This window comes from Ornithorhynchus anatinus, chromosome 18 (assembly GCF_004115215.2).
Source record: "Ornithorhynchus anatinus isolate Pmale09 chromosome 18, mOrnAna1.pri.v4, whole genome shotgun sequence".
In the NCBI taxonomy this organism is placed as follows: domain Eukaryota; kingdom Metazoa; phylum Chordata; class Mammalia; order Monotremata; family Ornithorhynchidae; genus Ornithorhynchus; species Ornithorhynchus anatinus.
The window spans coordinates 34,824,876-34,842,707 of record NC_041745.1 but is presented as its reverse complement, the minus strand read 5'-3'; the positions used below and the strand labels follow the sequence as shown (position 1 = coordinate 34,842,707).

At 44.4% G+C, this 17,832-nt stretch overlaps 1 protein-coding gene and 1 non-coding gene across 2 annotated transcripts in view; both read left to right on the top strand.

Annotated features, from left to right (window-relative positions):
• Window positions 1–765: 765 nt before the first annotated feature.
• Window positions 766–17,832, top strand: part of TBC1D19 (TBC1 domain family member 19) — a 67,542-nt gene continuing 50,475 nt past the window's right edge. Inside the window, exons 1-5 of the mRNA XM_029046601.2 lie at window positions 766–896; window positions 7,185–7,257; window positions 7,593–7,638; window positions 8,670–8,745; window positions 14,664–14,738. Coding sequence (XP_028902434.1) covers window positions 798–896; window positions 7,185–7,257; window positions 7,593–7,638; window positions 8,670–8,745; window positions 14,664–14,738 — 369 coding nt within the window. The 5' untranslated portion in view covers window positions 766–797. The remainder of the gene's footprint in view (window positions 897–7,184; window positions 7,258–7,592; window positions 7,639–8,669; window positions 8,746–14,663; window positions 14,739–17,832) is intronic.
• Window positions 16,323–16,455, top strand: LOC114805552. The gene has a single exon (XR_003753524.1). It is a non-coding gene; the product is annotated as a small nucleolar RNA SNORA7 (small nucleolar RNA).

Below are 17,832 nucleotides of genomic sequence, written 5' to 3'. Positions count from 1 at the left end.
GGAGATACAAGGTGATCAGGTAGTCCCACGTGGGGCTCACAGTCTCAATCCCCCTTTTTACAGATGTGGAAACTGAGGCCCGGAGAAGTTAAGTGACTTGCCCCAAGTCACCCGGCGGACAGGTGGCGGAGCGCGGGATCGGAAGAAGCAGCGTGGCTCGCTGGCAAGAGCCCGGGCTGGGGACTCAGAGGTCATGGGTTCGAATCCCGACTCCGCCGCTTGTCAGCTGGGTGACTGCAGTCACTTCCCTTCTCTGGGCCTCAGTTCCCTCATCTGTCAAATGGGGATGAAGACCGGGAGCCTCACGTGGGGCCACCCGATGACCCTGTATCTCCCCCAGCGCTTAGAACAGTACTCGGCACATAGTAACCGCTTAACAAACACCAACATTAGAACCCAGGACTCTCCGAGTCCCCGGCCCGGGCTCTCCCCACTGCAGGCCGCTGCTGCAGGCTGCATTTCAGACGAGGAGATGGTGCAGAGGTACAGCCGGGCCGGGCCGGGCCGGGCTGGAGGAGGGCTGCGGGGCGGAGCCGGGGGCGGGGCGGGGAGGGGAGGGCGGACGGACGGGCGGCCCTTTTGGGCTGCGGAGGTTTTTTGGCCGGCTGCGGGGCTGCGCGAGGCGGTGCGGTGCGGTGCGGTGAGGTGCGGGCGGGGCGGGGCCCGAGCAGGGAGCGGCCGGGCTGCGCGTTGCCCGGCGACGGTGGGGTTCGGGGCGGAGTCCCGTCCCCCGGAGCCCCCCGGAGCCCCCCGGAGCCCCCCGGAGCCCCCCGGAGCCCCCCGGCCCGGCCGGCAGGATGCTGCAGGAGGACGCGGGGCTGTCGCTGACCATCGCCCACATCGTCCAGAAGCTGAAGGGCTCCAGCCTGCACGCCCAGCTGGAGCGCCAGGCCACGGTCAGGGCCCGGACCGGGGACGCCCCCGCCCCCCACCCTCCCCCGCCTCCCTCTCCCCACCCTCCCCCGCCTCCCTCTCTTCCTCCTCCCCCTCATCCTCTTCCTCCTCCCCCGCCCTCTTCTCTACCTCCTCCTCCTCCTCCTCTTCCCCATTTCGACTCCTCCCCCTCCCCTCCTTCTCCATCTCCCCCTTTTCCTCCCCCTCCTCTTCTTTCTCTCCTCCTCCTCCCCCTCCTCCTTCCGATCATCCTCCCCCTTCTCCTCCCCGTTTCAACTCCCCCCCCATCTCCCCCGTCTCTTCTTCCTCTCCCTCCTCCTCCTCTTCTTTCTCTCCTCCCCCCTCCTCCTCCTCCTCTTTTTTCTCTCCTCCTCCTCCTTCTCCCCCCCTTCCCCCCCTCCTCCTCTTCTTTCTCTCCACCTTTTCCTCCCCCTCCTCCCCCTCTTCCCCTTCCCCTTCTTTCTCTCCTCCCCCTCCTCCTCTTGCTGTTCCTAGCCGCTCCCCATCCTCTGGGACCCTTTCCCTCCCCCGTCCCCCCCTTTTTCTTCCCCCTCCCTCCCGCCCGCTCTTCCTTGCCCGAGCCCGGGGCGCGGTCCCAGATCACAGGGCCCAAATCCTCCCTCCCCGACTTCCTCCTTCCACCTTCCCCCCACACCCCTCTTCCTTCCCCTCCCGATCTCCTTTTTTCCCCCGTCCCTTCCTCGCACCTTCTCCTCCCTGCCCCTGCCGGCTCAGATCCCTCCTCCCCATTGATTCCATCCTCACCTCCTCCAGGCCATCTCACTGCCTACACCGACCTCCCCCACCAACTCCCCTTCCTTCCTCTCCCCTCTCTTCTGTCTCCCCCTACTCCCCGCCACACACATCCCGCACCCCCTTCCCCCTCTCCTTGTCCCTTTCCCCTCATCTTTACTCTGACACCCACCTCCCCGCCAAGGCCAGGTCAAACCCCAGTTCCCTCCGGCCCAGACCTGTTATCCAGCCCGATGGGTGGGACGTCTTAGCTGGCCCTGGCCCTGATCCAATATGCCTTCCCATTCCCATTGTCTCCCACTGGGTGAGATTGACCTCGACTTTGTCATTCAGGTGTTATACTAGTTCCTCCGCAACTAGCCAAATGGGGAAGGAAGGGGAGCCCTCCTTCATTTAGGGATCTGAAACAGCTGGAGATCTCTTGCAGCCAGAATATTTGGGTGTCTCATTCATTAAGATGTTTTGATTTCATGGATCTTTGAAATGTTGCCCCGTACCACTCCCCCATCCCACTCATCAAGTCTGAATGCAGAAAATCATCCCACTACTGTACCTCTGATGGGTCCTTGCCCCGAAACAAGTCTCAGGGACCTGTGGGGTTTTCAGAAAAGGAAGGTAAAGGATGGAGATGACTGCAGGGATCTTTTGTTTGAATCTATCTCCTGGAAAGATTGATCTGGTGTAAATTGTTTTTTTAATGGTATTTGTTAAGCGCTTATTGTGTGTCGAGTACTGTTCTAAGCGCTGGGGGTAGATACAAGTTATTCAGGTTGGATACAGTCCATGTCTCCGATAGAGCACACAAGTCTTCTTAATCCCCATTTTATGAATGAGATAACTGAGGTGCGGAAAAGTTAAGCGGCATGCCCGTGGTCCCACTGCAGAGGAGTGGTGGAGCCGAAATTAGAACCCAGGTTCCTGCTGACTCCCAGGCCCGTGCTCTTTCGCTAGACCGTGCCGCTTCTCTGCATACCCTCGTCATCCTCATAATTCATGGAATTCGAAGGCCATATCAAGGCCGTGAGGTGACCGGACATTGCCGTGCAGACACCTGGTTTGGTTTGCTCCCCATCCAGGAGTCGGGACAGTACACCAAGGAGAGTTTGGTGGCAGATGAGCAGGAGTGAGGCCAAGACAGAGCCTAGTCTCTGTGTTTGCTATTATGATCTCAGTTCTTCGTGTCTCTCAGTCCTGTCCCTCCCCACTCCCACACTCCTCACCCCCAAACCTCTTGGCCTCAAAGCCTCCGGTGAGTCAGTTCTTCCTGACCCCCTCACTCACAGTGCTGCTGCCAGGCCTTATCCCAGTCTTGTCACTTGAAGGGACCCTTTGACTACTGCCTGTGGTTTGCGCTTGTGGAAATAAATTGGAAGTGTTTCCCCCTTTGCATTAAGATGTATTTTGACTCTGTCTTGAGGCAGGGACACATTTTTGCATCCTATCTTGGTGTCTAACTCCGTTTAAAAATTCACCGCTTTATCTCTAACGTGTTATTCTCGTATATTGTCCAGTTGCTCTGATTTTGCCTAAACTTGTTGGGTGGAATAAAAGCTCATGGACAGGAGAGTTGCCATGATGGGTTTGTGAAGACCAATTCTTTTTAGGCTGTTAGTGTTTACGCCTAGGTTGCCTCTTCTCATACCTACTTCATATTTTGTAAATCGGAAGAGGGGCCTGCAGACATCTGAGTTGAAGGGAGAAAGGCGACCAGGTCCCTTTAGCCTTCATGTGTAAATTAATGACTATTGAGGTAGCTTTCCCTAGCTCATCTGGTACTTCAGGATTTACATCAGCCTCCTTTTTCCTACTGTTCTAGTGTACCTTTATCAGGGCCTTCTTCCTGCAGGGAGCCCCACCTAAGGAGTCTTTTTGCATTTTAAAAATGCAAGTTCACACATTGAGTCCTGTAGCTAATGCTTATCCCCTGGTGATGCAACTGATGGTCTTAATAATCAAACAACCAATGGCATTTAGTGAGTGCTTACTATATGCAGGGCACTGTATTAAGCGCTTGGGAAAATACAACAGTCTAGAGGGGAAAACGTGCATTAACATGAGTAAATAATTTATAATATATAATTTAAAGATCAGCATATAAGTGCTGTGGGATTGTTTTGCCCCAAGGGGTTCCTCTGGCCTATTGCGCTTAGAATAGTGCTTGGCACATAGTAAGCACTTAACAAATACCATCATTGTTGTTATTGTGCATGCAAGCATACACACACAAGCACACGCACACACACACACATACGGATTGTAGATGGGGTTTCTTTCTCCCTTTCTTCCTGCTCTTGTGTAAAAGCTCTTTTCTGGTTTTCCCTCTTGTCTGCATTTGCCATAGGTTACTGTTCTTCCTCATAACCACGCCCTGCCACAGATCTGAGAGAGGTGCCCTTCCATAGTCAACCCCGATGGCAGCTCAGTGGGTGATGTCTGTTAGGAGCTACATTAAGAGAACTGAGTTTTCCAGAAATAATCAGATGCTGAATTTCAGCCCTGCTTTTCTGGGTGAAATTTCTTTTACTCAGAATTCCACCTCCATGTAAAGCAATGGCAACCTCTAAACCCTCACTGTTCATTGAACCGGGGTAGGTTGTCACTGGCTTTTTGTTGTGGCTTTACTGTTGGTGCTCAACTCCCCTTTATTTCATAAAGTTCATTTAATTTCCCAAGATTTTACTGTTTTTGGTATGGGTTCTCAGTGTATATCTTTGAACCAGGGCTTTAAAAACATCATTTCAGTAACAACTCCAGAAAGTGAAAGGTGAAGGCACTTCATGGCATAAGGATCAGCTTTGTAGCTCTGTACTTGATTCGGATTGCCTTGTAAGCTTTCATGATCTTGGCTCTGAAGTATATCCCCTAATTTTCTATGTGAAACTGAGTTCGTCTTCAGTCAGTGGTGTTTTTAGAGTGCTGACTATGTGCAGAGTGTTGTACTAAGCACTTGGGTTATATGAATTTGATTTCCTCGGGCTTTTCTCAGGATGAGGGAGCTGGGTTAAAGAAAAGAGAGTGGATATGAAGGAGTTAGGAGTTACTACTTCTTATTACTTATTGAAAGTTGTGGGTAATCAATAGAGGTTTTTGAGAGCAGGAAGATGTGTGTGGAATGTTTTAGAAAAATGATCCAGGCAGCAGAGTGAAGTACAGACTGGACAGGAGAGAGTTTGGAGGCAGGAAGACAAATGAGGCCGATGCGGTAGTCGAACCAGAAAATGACAAGTGCCTGAATGAGAATAGTGGCTCTTCGGATGAAGAGGAAGGGGCGAATCCTCGCAATGCGGTAGTCAAAAACGCAACAGGATTTGGCCGCAGACTGACAGAAAGGGAGGAGTCAAGGATAATGAGAAGCAGCGTGGCGCAGTGGAAAGAGCATGGGCTTTGGAGTCAGGGCTCATGAGTTCGAATCTCAGCTCAGCTACTTGTCAGCTGTGTGACTGTGGGCAAGTCACTTAACTTCTCTGTGCCTCAGTTCCCTCATCTGTAAAATGGGGATTAAGACTGTGAGCCCTGCGTGGGCCAACCTGATTCCCCTGTGTTTACCCCAGCGCTTAGAACAGTGCTCTGCACATATTATAATGGCAAGGTTGCGTGCTTCAGAGGGGAGGACAGTGGAGGTGCTGTTAACCACGATGGGAAAATTAGGTGGAGGGGAGGAGTTCAGTTTTAGATATGTTGAGCTGGAGGGCCATCCATATAGAGATGACCCAGAGGCAGGAGGAAACATGGGATTGTCGGCTGTGGATCCGAACAATTTTGATTTAGGCATCATCTGCACAGAGCTGGTGGTCGAAGTGTGAAAGTGGATGAGCCCCACAAGGGAGTGGTATAAAGTGGAGAAGGGGACCCAGGACAGAGTTTGAGGGAATTCCTCTTGGGAGTGAGAGACAAAGGAAAGAGCCAACAAAAGAGACTGAGAAGGAACAGCCAGAGAGGTAAGAGGACAAATCAGAGAACTGGGTCAGGATGCAAAATGCTCCCGAGAGGGTGGAGATGTCTTCCCAGTGAACTAAAGTGTTAGGGTGTCAAGATGGACTTGTTTAAAAGTACTGCATATTGAGTAGGCGGAGTCCTTATTTCATTAGTGATTGGTTCAGAGTTAAGTTGGACTGGCTGGAAGAAGTGGTTTTGAGATAGGATTGACCTGGGAGGAGGAGGGATGTTGATTGTCAGATGTTGGAAGGTGTCCCAAGCACAAGGTGTCCCAATTAGGATGATTTGGGGGCAGAAGTAGGGAATCTAATTAGCCACGTTGTGCCACTGCAGTGTTTGAAATCAAATTGCACACAGTTGCGAATTCATTCTTTATGCTGTTTATGGAATCCAGAAAAGACACAATGAAGTGTTTTATTCACAAAGATCTCCATTATTCACATTAGTTTTCCATTCAAGCGAAACATAGGAAATTAATAAAACAGCAAATACTCTATAAAATCTATCTAGGACCCTTGTGACCCATAGAAAATTAAAAATGCCCCAAATTGGGAACTGTGTGTTCCTCAGTTCATTCATTCATTCAATAGTATTTATTGAGCGCTTACTATGTGCAGAGCACTGTACTAAGCGCTTGGAATGAACAAGTCGGCAACAGATAGAGACAGTCCCTGCCGTTTGACGGGCTTACAGTCTAATCGGGGGAGACAGACAGACAAGAACAATGGCAAGAAATAGAGTCAAGGGGAAGAATTGATGTGAGCTCTGATCTCAGAGCTATTCTTCATTGACGTTTAAGTCAGCTGAATAGAGATGTTTCTTCTTAGCATGGTACTCTGGCGGCAAAGACAGGCAATCTGTCTAGCCCTTTTGATCTTCTTCCTAAATCCCATTTTGGAGATTGCATTTGTATGCTTTTGATCATTTTCCTTGGTTAATTTTGGAAGATTAAAAAAAGTGATAGTATTTCATTAGTGAATAAGGGTCTTTTGGTAAGGCTTGTAAACTCTTTGTGGGCAGGGATCGTATCTGCTAAATCTGTTACATCGTATTCTCCCAAGCATTTTGTACAATGCTCTGCACGTGGTAAGCACTCAATAAATGCCACCGACTGACAGATTTAGAGAGGAAGGCAGTGAGGGAATGAAAAGGTGACTGTCACTGGGCGGCTCCTATAGGAAGAGGCTGCATCTTGGCTCCTCTTGGTACAACCCCAGCTGTATTAGTGTAGTGTAGAAGACCGGCAATTTGTTGGACAGGGAGTACTCATAGATTTTAGATGTCTTTATGGAAAGTTAAGAAAATAGCACCAGTGTGGGTATCATAAGGTGCTTGCACTGCACAGTAATCTAAGAGGTAACCAGTAACTAGAGGGGTAAGTTTGTATCAGGGACCACTTTGAGGGAGAAAGGATTTTATTGCCTTGAGGTGTTGGACAGAATTACATATTGGCAGTATAGTTTGTTTCCGGAGCAAGCGTGTTAAAATAGGGGTGTCCATTCAGAATGTGGTCTTGCCTTATTCTGGGCATGATCTTGAGTTATTGCTACACTTAATATAAGAAAGTTTATTTTTGACCTCTGTGTCTTTTTTTATGCCAGGAGAGTCTTCACCGGCCTGAAATTAAACTTGAGTCTCTAAAGGAAGATATTAAGGCATTCTTAAAAGCATCAGGTTTGTGATTTAAATTGTTTTTCAATTCTCTGGAATTTAGAGGGGGGAGATTATTATCAGATGCCCTGAGAAGCCAACCAAGCTAAGACCCACTGGAGAGGGGTAGATGATTCTTTCGTCTTGAAAAAATGGTGTCACTCTAGAGTAACTGTGCTTCCCCATAAAGGAGATTTAAAGCGTGAGCAAGAAACAAGCTTAGAGAACCAAACTAAAATCATCCCAGATAGTCGAAGATTAATCCTCTGATTTTCACCCAATGCCTTTGATGGTAATGAATATTTATTAAAAGCTGTGTATGTTCTACAAATAGGAGAAACCTGTTTTTATCTTCATAGGTTGGGAGAAGAAACTTCAGAATGCCGTTTACAGTCACCTGAGCGTGTGAGTGTTTTTTCTCCTCAGTTTCAGGGGTTGCTGAGGTCTTTTATTTCACTTGGAGTCTTACTTTCCATTCTCAACTCCCTCCCAAAGATGTTGGAGGGAAGAATGAGAGGAACTATCTGAAAGCACTCTGGAAGCTAAAACCTGTAGCTTCCCCACTGTAAACTGCCCCACTGGTATTCTGCAGTTTGTATTATGTTCAAATTCTGGCCCCGAATGCTGGGATAAATGGTTTTATTTGATGATGACTGAAAATGCCATTAATGGGCATCCGACATAAAAGGTTTTAAAGTGCTTTCTTCATAAACTGTTATTAAAAACCACATTCACTTATTAATTCTGTTGGTAAAACATCTAGCATGTAAAGCCCAGGCTATATAGAGTCAAATTAATGTAAATACCAAAAGTCTATTGCAGACTTGTACTTTGAGCCATCGGCATCCTTAGAGCCAGAAATTAGCTCCAAAATATATTTTTGTTTGGTTTGGAGAGTGCAAGAATTTAGGACTTCTTAAAGGATTTAGTTTCTTCCCTGGCTCTGTGCCTTCTACCAATTTCAATGTGAGTTATATAAATGTGAGTTAAATAAATATGAAAGTGATTTGTTTCATACTTATCTAGTTTCCTAAGAAAGCACTGGGCTTGATTTAGCAATAAACTCATGTATTTCTTGGAAAAGTTGGGGGAAGTCATATAGAGTTGTTAGAAAAAGATAACATTTAGCATTTTCGAATTAAAAATATGAATTCTAGCAAGCAAAACATCTCTGAAGTTTGGGCATGCTGAATTAATATTTGAAAATTGAATTTTTTATAGAAGGCTTTTCATATTTAGCAACATTTGGAGTATGTCAGAAAATCCAGATTCATTTGCCATTTGAGAATGGTTTTAATAGAACTGTTGATCGTTTTATTTCACTCACCATGTGCCTTTGGTGATGAGGAACTGCATTCTCAAATTTTCCCTCCAAAACTTACCATGTGTGTGAAGAGACTAATATGAACATTTTATTTCCCTTATGTGTTGTCCAGGTTCCCTTCACCTTGTCACCCTGCAGCTCCACCAGAACATCTAAAAGAACCTTTGGCCTACATGAGGAAAGCCCAGGTTGGCAGTGTTCATTTGAATTCATTTTCTCTCTGTTGGGATACACAGTACAGCAAGAAGAGAACAGGCTTTATCAGTACTCATATACTCTGGTTAGCTCTCCATTAAAAGAGAGGGCTGCTAAATTAGAGAGCTCTGAATGAAGAATGGTTTCCCATGGAAAATATTATAAAAGAACACTAATTTATTTCCAAGCTTCAAATAGTTGACCAAAGCAATATAAATATATTAAATAGTGATAACCCCCCTACAAAAATGCATGCATATAGATGTGTGTGTGTGTGTATATATAGGCCATATATAGAGAGATGTGTTTTTGTGTATATATGAGTGTTTGTGTGTGTATATATAGTTATATGATCAAATAACAGTTTAAATCCATACCCATACTGGATTTTGAATTTGATGTTTTTTATGTATGCATGTCAATCAGTCGTATTTATTGGGCACTCACCGTCTGTCGGGCACTGTACAAACCACCTTGAAAAGTACAACACAGCAATATAACAGACACATTCCCAGCCCACAGTGAGCTTACAGTGTTGAAGGGGAGGCAGACATTAATATAAATGAATTACCCATATGGACATAAGTTCTGTGGGGCCGGGGCGGGTGGGCGAATAAAGAGAGCAAATCAGGGTGATGCAAAAAGGATTGGGAAAAGAGGAAATGAGTGTTTAGTCAGGGAAGGCATCTTGGAGGAGATGTGCCTTCAATAGGACTTTGAAGGTGGGGAGAGGAATTGTCAGATAATAATAATTATGGTATTTGTTAAGCACTTACTATGTGTACAGCACTGTTCTAAGTGCTGGGGTAGATAGAAGGTAATCAGGTTGTCCCACGTGGGGCTCACATTTTTTAATCCTCATTTATACAGATGAGGTAACTGAGGCCCAGAGAAGTTAAGTGACTTGCCCAAGGTCTCACAGCAGACAAGTGGCGGAGTCGGGATTAGAACCCAAAACCTCTGACTCTCAAGCCTGGGCTCTTTCCACTAAGCCACGGAAGAGGGAGGGGTTCCAGGCCAGAGGCAGGATGTCGGCAAGAGGTCAGCAGCGAGATAGACGAGATGGAAGTACAGCGAGCAGCTTGACATTACAGGAATGATATGTGCGGGTTGTAGTAGAGTAGCCAGGTGAGGTAGGAGGGGGCAAGGTAATTGAGCGCTTTAAAACTGTTGGTAAGGAGTTTCTGTTTGATAAGGGGGTGGATGGGCAACCACAGAAGATTCTTGGGGAATGGGGAAACATGGACTAAATGTTTTTGTAGAAAAATGATCCTGGCAGCAGAGTGAAGTATGGATGGCAGTCGGGTGAGACAGGAGGCTGACACAGAAATCAAGGTGGGATGGGATAAGTGTTTGGATTAATGATGATGGTGATGGTATTTGTTAAGTGCTTACTATGTGCAAAGCACTGGTCTAAGCACTGGGGGGGATACAAGGTGATCAGGTTGTCCCACGTGGGGCTCACAGTCTTAATCCCTATTTTACAGATGAGGTAACTGAGGCACAGGGAAGTGAAGTGACTTGCCCAAAGTCACATGGCTGACAGGTGGCAGAGACAGGATTAGAACCCATTCATTCATTCATTCAATAGTATTTATTGAGCGCTTACTATGTGCAGAGCACTGTACTAAGCACTTGGGATGAACAGGTCGGCAACAGATAGAGACAGTCCCTGCCGTTTGACGGGCTTACAGTCTAATCGAACCCATGACCTCTGACTCCCAAGCCTGGCCTCTTACTACTGAGCCACGCTGATTAAGGTGGTAGCAGTTTGGATGGAGAGGGAAGGGGGGATTTTACAGTGTTTTAATAATGTTGGTATTTGTTAATAATGTTGGTATTTGTTAAGCGCTTACTATGTGCCGAGCACTGTTCTAAGCGCTGGGGTAGACATAGGGGAATCAGGTTGTCCCACGTGGGGCTCACAGTCTTAATCCCCATTTTACAGATGAGGGAACTGAGGCACAGAGAAGTTAAGTGACTTGCCCACAGTCACACAGCCGACAAGTGCAGCGTGGCTCACTGGAAAGAGCCCGGGCTTTGGAGTCAGAGGTCATGGGTTCGAACCCCGGCTCGGCCACTTGCCAGCTGTGTGACTTTGGGCAAGTCACTTCACTTCTCGGTGCCTCAGTTCCCTCATCTGTAAAATGGGGATTAAGACTGGGAGCCCCACGTGGGACAACCTGATTCCCCTGTGTCTACCCCAGCGCTTAGAACAGTGCTCGGCACATAGTAAGCGCTTAACAAATACCAACATTATTATTAAGTGGCAGAGCTGGGATTCGAACTCATGAGTCCTGACTCCAAAGCCCGTGCTCTTTCCACTGAGCCACGCTGCTTCTCAGCGTGTTTTGCAGGTTGAACTGACAGGATTTAGTGAAGGATTGAATATGTGGGTTGAATGAGAGAGAGAGAGGAGTCAAGAATAACGCTAGGGTTATGGCCTTGGGTGACAGGAAGGTGCTATCTATAGTGATGGGAAAGTCAAGGGGAGGACAGTGTTTGGGTGGGAAGATAGGAAGTGCTGGTCTGGACATGACCTTAAAGTGAAAGGGGGAAAGGGTTAAGCATTCACAACTATCCCGGACAGCCACAGTAGGCCTTCGAAAAGGGGAAGACTCAGGACTAGCAGCTTCTGCCAGGTGAGCAGTCAGGGAATGTGACAAAAGTGAAGAAACAAAGAGAAACTTTCCTGCAGTTCTAGCTCTTACACCTGCAGACATTATCATGAGTTTCTCTTCTATTTTTCATACTTGGTAGCTTTAGATAACTTTTTTTCAAGCAAAGCCACTCAAAAAGAATTCTTAAAGTAATTACATTTCTCATGTTAAACTTTCTGTTATGCGTGGCTTCGGAATTCTACTCGTGAAATTTTGCCAGCCTTTGAATCAATACCGTGGACCCTTTTGAGTTCTCAGTGATTGGAATGAAAAATGAATCTAAGGTGACTGGTTTCATTTATAGAGAAAATCGGTTATAGTGTAAGTAAATGTCTCATATTACATTTTTCAAATATAAGAAGATATGCGGCATTCGCTTTCTTTCGAATCGGTGGTTCTTTTTGAAGTTCTTATTTCTTTTACAAGTCTTTGGGGTAGAAGTCTTGGTTTCTTCTTCACTGCGTGCTTTGTCATCTTTCAATAAATAATCAACCTACCTGTTCAACTCTCAGAACTTTTCTTTCCTTTTGACATAGAGGGAACTGAACATTTGCTCCGAAATCTGGTTTTCTACTGTATAGTCATGTGAGTCTTTTGGGAAGCGTAATGGCCTAGTGGCCATTAATGGGGATAGAGCGTGGCCTGGGAGTCACAAGGTCATGTGGCATTCCATATCCTGATTTCTGCCTTTCTGTTTCCAATTACAGGACTTCAGAGTGGCCATTCATTAGCCCGGGGACACTTGAGTGACTTTTTTTTCTGAGTTTAAAACTGAATCCTCAGGATTCACCCATGCCTTGTGTAGCACCTTCCCTGCTGTTAGGAGTTCTGCTGCCCTGGTTGATGCCTAACAAGGGATCCTGATTGGAATACCTTGACTTCTTTAGGGTGGCTGACCGATCCTCTTCCCCAAGGCAGAGCGGAAGCCAAACCTGAGCATCCTGAGGGGAACACCCAAGACCTCAGAATGCCCTACAGCCAACCCTGGAGGAGAGGAGCATGGGTCTCACCTCTTTTTTGCATGCCCTTTGCTCCTGGTTGTAAGAATACCTCTCTGCCACTTCCCTAACCTTTTCTGAGCCTCAGTTTCCCCCATCTGTAAAATGAGGATTCACTTTCTGTTCTCCTTCCTACTAAGGCCGTGAGTCTTGGGCCGGAAGAGACTCTGTTCGACCTGATATTTTGTATATAATGTAAGCTCACTATGGGCAGGGAACATGTCTGCCCAACTCTGTTGTCCTTAGGGCAGTGCTTGCATACAAACAGTAAGCACTCAAAAAGTAGTATCGATTGATTCATTGATTCATTCCTTCATTCAAATGGGTGCACTTCCCTGAAGGATGAAATCTAGCAGAATCTGAGAAAAGGCCAAATTTACAATTCAGTGGTCAGAACATCCAATTTGAGCAACTCTCAGTACTTCTGACCGGCCTTACCTTAGGGTTTTAACTGTTCCCTGTTTGGAACAGTTAAAACCCCTCCCTCTAGACTGTAAGCTCTTTGTGGGCAGGTAACATTTCAACCAACTACGTTATATTGTACTCTCCCAAGTGCTTAGTCCAGTGCTCTGCGCACAATAAGCTTTCAGTAAATACCATTCATGATGATGATGATGAGTTTTATTAGCCTTTTGCTTCCCTCCCTCCTCTGGCCCTTTTTCATATTTGCCAGTATCAATAGGGAGAGCAGGATCCTGATATGGAAGCTTGTTCCACAGCCGCGTGGGGCTAATATTTTCTCTGAGCCAGAAAAAACTATTAATGAATCATTAATGCTTTCGGCTTCCTGTGACATTTGACGGATTCATATTTTTGCCGACAAAAAGTATTTGTTTTGGAACGGAATGGATTGTTGCACTTTCTCAGGAACTTGTAGAGACTGATCCAGAGGCTGTCTTTAGAGCTCTCTGGTTTGAACAGATTTCACCCTGGAGGAAAACAAAATTAAACGAAATATATACTAATATATTATGTTCTTCTGAGTCTGTTGCACTTGTAACTTTGTGTTTATTTCTGAGTATTGCCCTTTTATCAGGAGGAAGGTCATTTTTGTTAGTGGTTGAAGTAAACAGAAAATTGTGAACACATAATTGAGCCACAAGTCATTCAATTCTATTTGTAGCAAAGTATACTGCAAATGCTCAGGGTTAGGATTTGCTTCATAATTGGTGTTTTTTCATATTTTAGTAATTTTGATAGTTTCTGTTTTGTGGTAGATATGTAATCAATATCATTTGATTCCATTTGTCTTCAAAGATCATTTCAGGCAAATAGGATCAGAAAGAGATTCAGGAGATTCCAGGTGAATCAATATCTTTTGATTCAGGAATCACTTGCGAATCTTGGTGAAGCTCTTTGAATTTAGTGAAGGGACAGAGGTTGCTAGCTAGTGGTTGAGGATGATATGGTTCTTGAAATAAATAGTGGGTATAAAACTCTAAGGCTACACCACCAGAATGAGTACAGACGGAGGTAGGGTGTTCTGGGAGAGATGTATCCACAAAGTCGCTCTGGGTCAGAGATGACCTGACATCATAAGAAAAATGTGAATGAGATTCAAGTTTCAGGGTCTTAGCAAGATCCAGGATGTAAAGTTCAATTTAATCTTCTAAAAACTAACTGTCACTTCTTTGTTCCCATTTTTTATTCTGATTAGTTGCTCTGAAGAAGATTTAATGTTGTGTTTATAAAGCTGCAATTCTATCATAATATTTGCTAAAGAAAAAACTAAATAGGTTTTAGCTGTTTTATATGCATAACATTTTGTAACCACACTTTCTCCTTCCTTAGAATTCTGGGATGGATTTTGGTTATTGGTTTTATTGCTTTTAATCTAGTTTGACTGAACCTCATCTAAGGATACCAAGTCTTGTGCACAAGTTGGTATGTTTTGGATGGATCATAGCTAGCCCTTTAGAAGCATTTGGCATAAAAATATGGTGCGGCATGAATAATAAAATCAGAGCATAACTATCTCTGATTCAATAATTTCACTTTTCAGTAAATTAGATTCTCCAAACATCAGACATTTCCAAAATGCTTTGAAGTTTAATTTTATTTTCTTTCTACCAGAACTGTAATTCAATTGATCATTTACTAATATACCTTACTGTAAAATCAACCCAAACTTTCCTTATTAAGAAAAGGTGCAGTTTTGCTGTTGCTTTGGTAAATATCTCTCATTATGTTGTTCTGTGTGTTTTCAGGTGCAACTATAAAACAGAGCTTTAAAACGTTTTATGTTTGTTCTAGGCATGTTGGGAGAAAAGAATTCTGAAGAGCCTGAATAGCATGTGTACTGAACTGAGTATCCCACTAGCCCAGAAGGTAACAAGACCATTTCCCTGTTCCCACTGAGTAACGCACCTGAATATGGCAGTAATGAAGGTGACAGTGAATTAGGGCAAATTCCAATTTCCCCATGCTGCTTTACCAATATATCAGCCTCTCCAGTGGAATCTCTTCAATGGATCATCTGTGAAGATCTCGTTTCTTGTTAAAGATGCCAATAGGGGTTTTGAAGCTTTCCTGAGGAAAACTATTCTCCTCAATTAATCGTGGTATTTATTGAGCCCTAACTGTGTGTGGAGCACTGTTCTGAGTTCTTTTCCTTTATTCAGAGGTTGTTTTATTCTGTGTACAAATGACCCGAGCAGTTTCTCTCTTTCCTGCTGATGGCAAGGTGGTTTGGGGCTGGGGCGGAGAGGCAAAGGAAGAAAAATCTCAAACCCATCTTTTGAGTCCCATTTAGCAGGTGCAGTGAAAGGGCTTTTCAAGGTGGGTGAGGAGGGAGAAAGGATGTTGGAGACATGCAAGGCAGAAACTTTCAGCTAAAATAATATGTTTCAGTGATCTGTTTATTTTCAGTACCTGCGCTTTCCATATCCCCTGTTACTAGAGTTAGAGAATAAAGAGTTACACATGAGGGAAATAAAGCACATAGCTAACATGGAACTCTGAGCTAAATTCCTCCACCATTGACATGGGCAAACCCAGGGAGGGCTGAATTACCACACTATTGAGTTTAGCGTATCTGCGTTTGGCAAAGAGAGTGTCTGTATTTGGCCAGTTGTATGGTTTATTTTGATACTCTGGAGCACAGATATGAATCTTATATGTTATTTCCTATTGAGCTATTTGTGCAAGACTCAAGCAATTTTCAGAGTGCTGCATTTTCCTATGTTTGTAAAGCACTTGAGATTTTTCAGATAAAAAGATGTTTCTTAGCAACGAAAATGCATAACAATGCCATCTTCTATCTTTAGTCTTTTGAAAAGCTTATCCTAATAGTGTATTCTAATTCCAAATGCCTTAGCCAAAGAGTACCTTTTTATTTCTATAGCTATTCATTCATAGATACATTAGATGCCAAAAATCGGTTTTCCTATGAATTTATTATAAATGATAAACCCAACACTGTAGAAGTACTGTAAGAAATCGGTAATGTTTTAAAAGACTTTGAGTTGTGAAGATTAAATTTATATTTTTTTCTATGAAGTTTTTTATCAGTGATTATGGGGCCAATTGCATTAATCAACCTCGACTTTTCATGTGTGAGGTAACGAGGTCCATTAGGTTAAAACTCACTATCCAGAGATCATCTAGAAGCAGGCAGTTAATGGGTGATTCAACATAATAATTCCTGGGCTGTCTTTTGCTCTTATCTGCTGAGGAGTTGTAAGGATTTGCAGTTTTGCTAATTTACCCTAGTACTCTCTACTGAAGCCAGAGGCGGGAATAGAAGGCCTTAAGGGCAGGGAAGCCCTGTTTCTTTATTACTTGTCTCCTTTCTGTTAGGGTTAGTTAAGTATCTGTTGTCTTTTTTTTTTCCCACTGGGGATGTTAATAACATAGGTGCTGAATAGCCACTCTAGGGGAAAGGAAATCGCCCCAGAGAGAAATAGAGAGGGACTTCTCTCAGGTTCACACCTGGAGAGGTTCCAGTTCTTTTCCAGTCTTGACTGTGGGAGGGAGAGCCAAGCAGAGGCATTTCCATTCCTAGCTTGGGTAGTGGCTAGTGAGTGGAAGGCAATCTGTTACAAGTCAAAATTCACCCATGCTGGGCAGCAGCGGCGTGGGAGAGAGTGGAGGGCAAAGAGTAAAGTTTACTGCGCAAAAGGAGGCAATAGTAAACCACTTCCGTATTTTTATGAAGAAAACTCTGTGGATCCACTACCAGAAGGATGGCAGTTGGAGGTGGGGCGTTCTAGGAGACATATGTCCATGCTATTGCCATGGGTCGGAGATGAGTCAAAGGCATAAGACCTTAGAAGAAGGTAGTACACAAAACCATTCTCACAAACTATGTTTCTCTTATATGTAGAATGATCATTTTTGACTTTGTCTTTTCACAAAAGAATGGTTCTTAAAATAAATAAGGCATAGTATAGAGCAGGCAACACCCTGTTGATTTTAAGAAGCGTGCAGCAAGTATGCTATGTTGTAGTCATTTGATCAAGGTTTCACCTCTAGAGTTTTCTTTTCAGAGGTTCAGAACACTTTACATTGCCAAGAAAATCATTTGAGAAAGTAGGCCCGTGAATGATTTTCCTCAGTTTTTTCAGTACCAATCAGCTGTGACAACCGAGGCTTTATAGTTCTTAAAGGCTTTTATTTCTCAAAACATCTGGAGAAAGAGAATGCATTTTTATATAGGTTCTCTCTTCTGAAGACCTCAAAACACGTCTCACAAATCATGTCATTTACAATTTCAACATCCTGGCCAACCTTTGCATCCCTAATCTGCAGGTGAGAGTTTCGTCATTTGCTTTGAGTGACTCAGTCAAAGGGAATCCATGACCCCATAATGCCCAAGAGCTGAAGGGTTCATAGGAAACATTAAATAACAGATTCGTTTCTCTCTAATGATCCCCACAGATCTTTCCCTTAAATGATTATCTACTCCATCCCCAGAAAGCCCACTTCCAGGGGTCTAAATTCAAAGCCAAGACCCAGAAGCACATTTTTCTGACTTCCATCCATGATTCTTTCCCCTAATCAGTGCTGCTTTTTATAAAGGAAACTTGATGCACTCCCAAGATAAGGTAATTAGTCTAGCATTCCAAAATGTTAAAATGAATTTAAAATAGATCATTATGATTTGTAACCTGGGAACTCAGACACCCTATGAACGTGAATAATGGAAACAGTGTTGTTAGAGTCAGTGGCCCAGAATGAAAAGTTTGGTCAGTACTTCTCATTACTTTTAGAAAATATACTGATAAATGACCAAATGTTAATTCTTAGCTAAAGTGAAGGGACAATACAAAGGGAGGCTAACCAGGTGTCTTATACTAGAAATTACTGCAGCTAGATGCTTATTCCTAGTATATAAAAATAAGTTCCGGTCATATTATTAATATTATTAGAGATAATCTTATACTTATAAACAAAATATGTCTCGAGTGACCTGTTTGTTTGG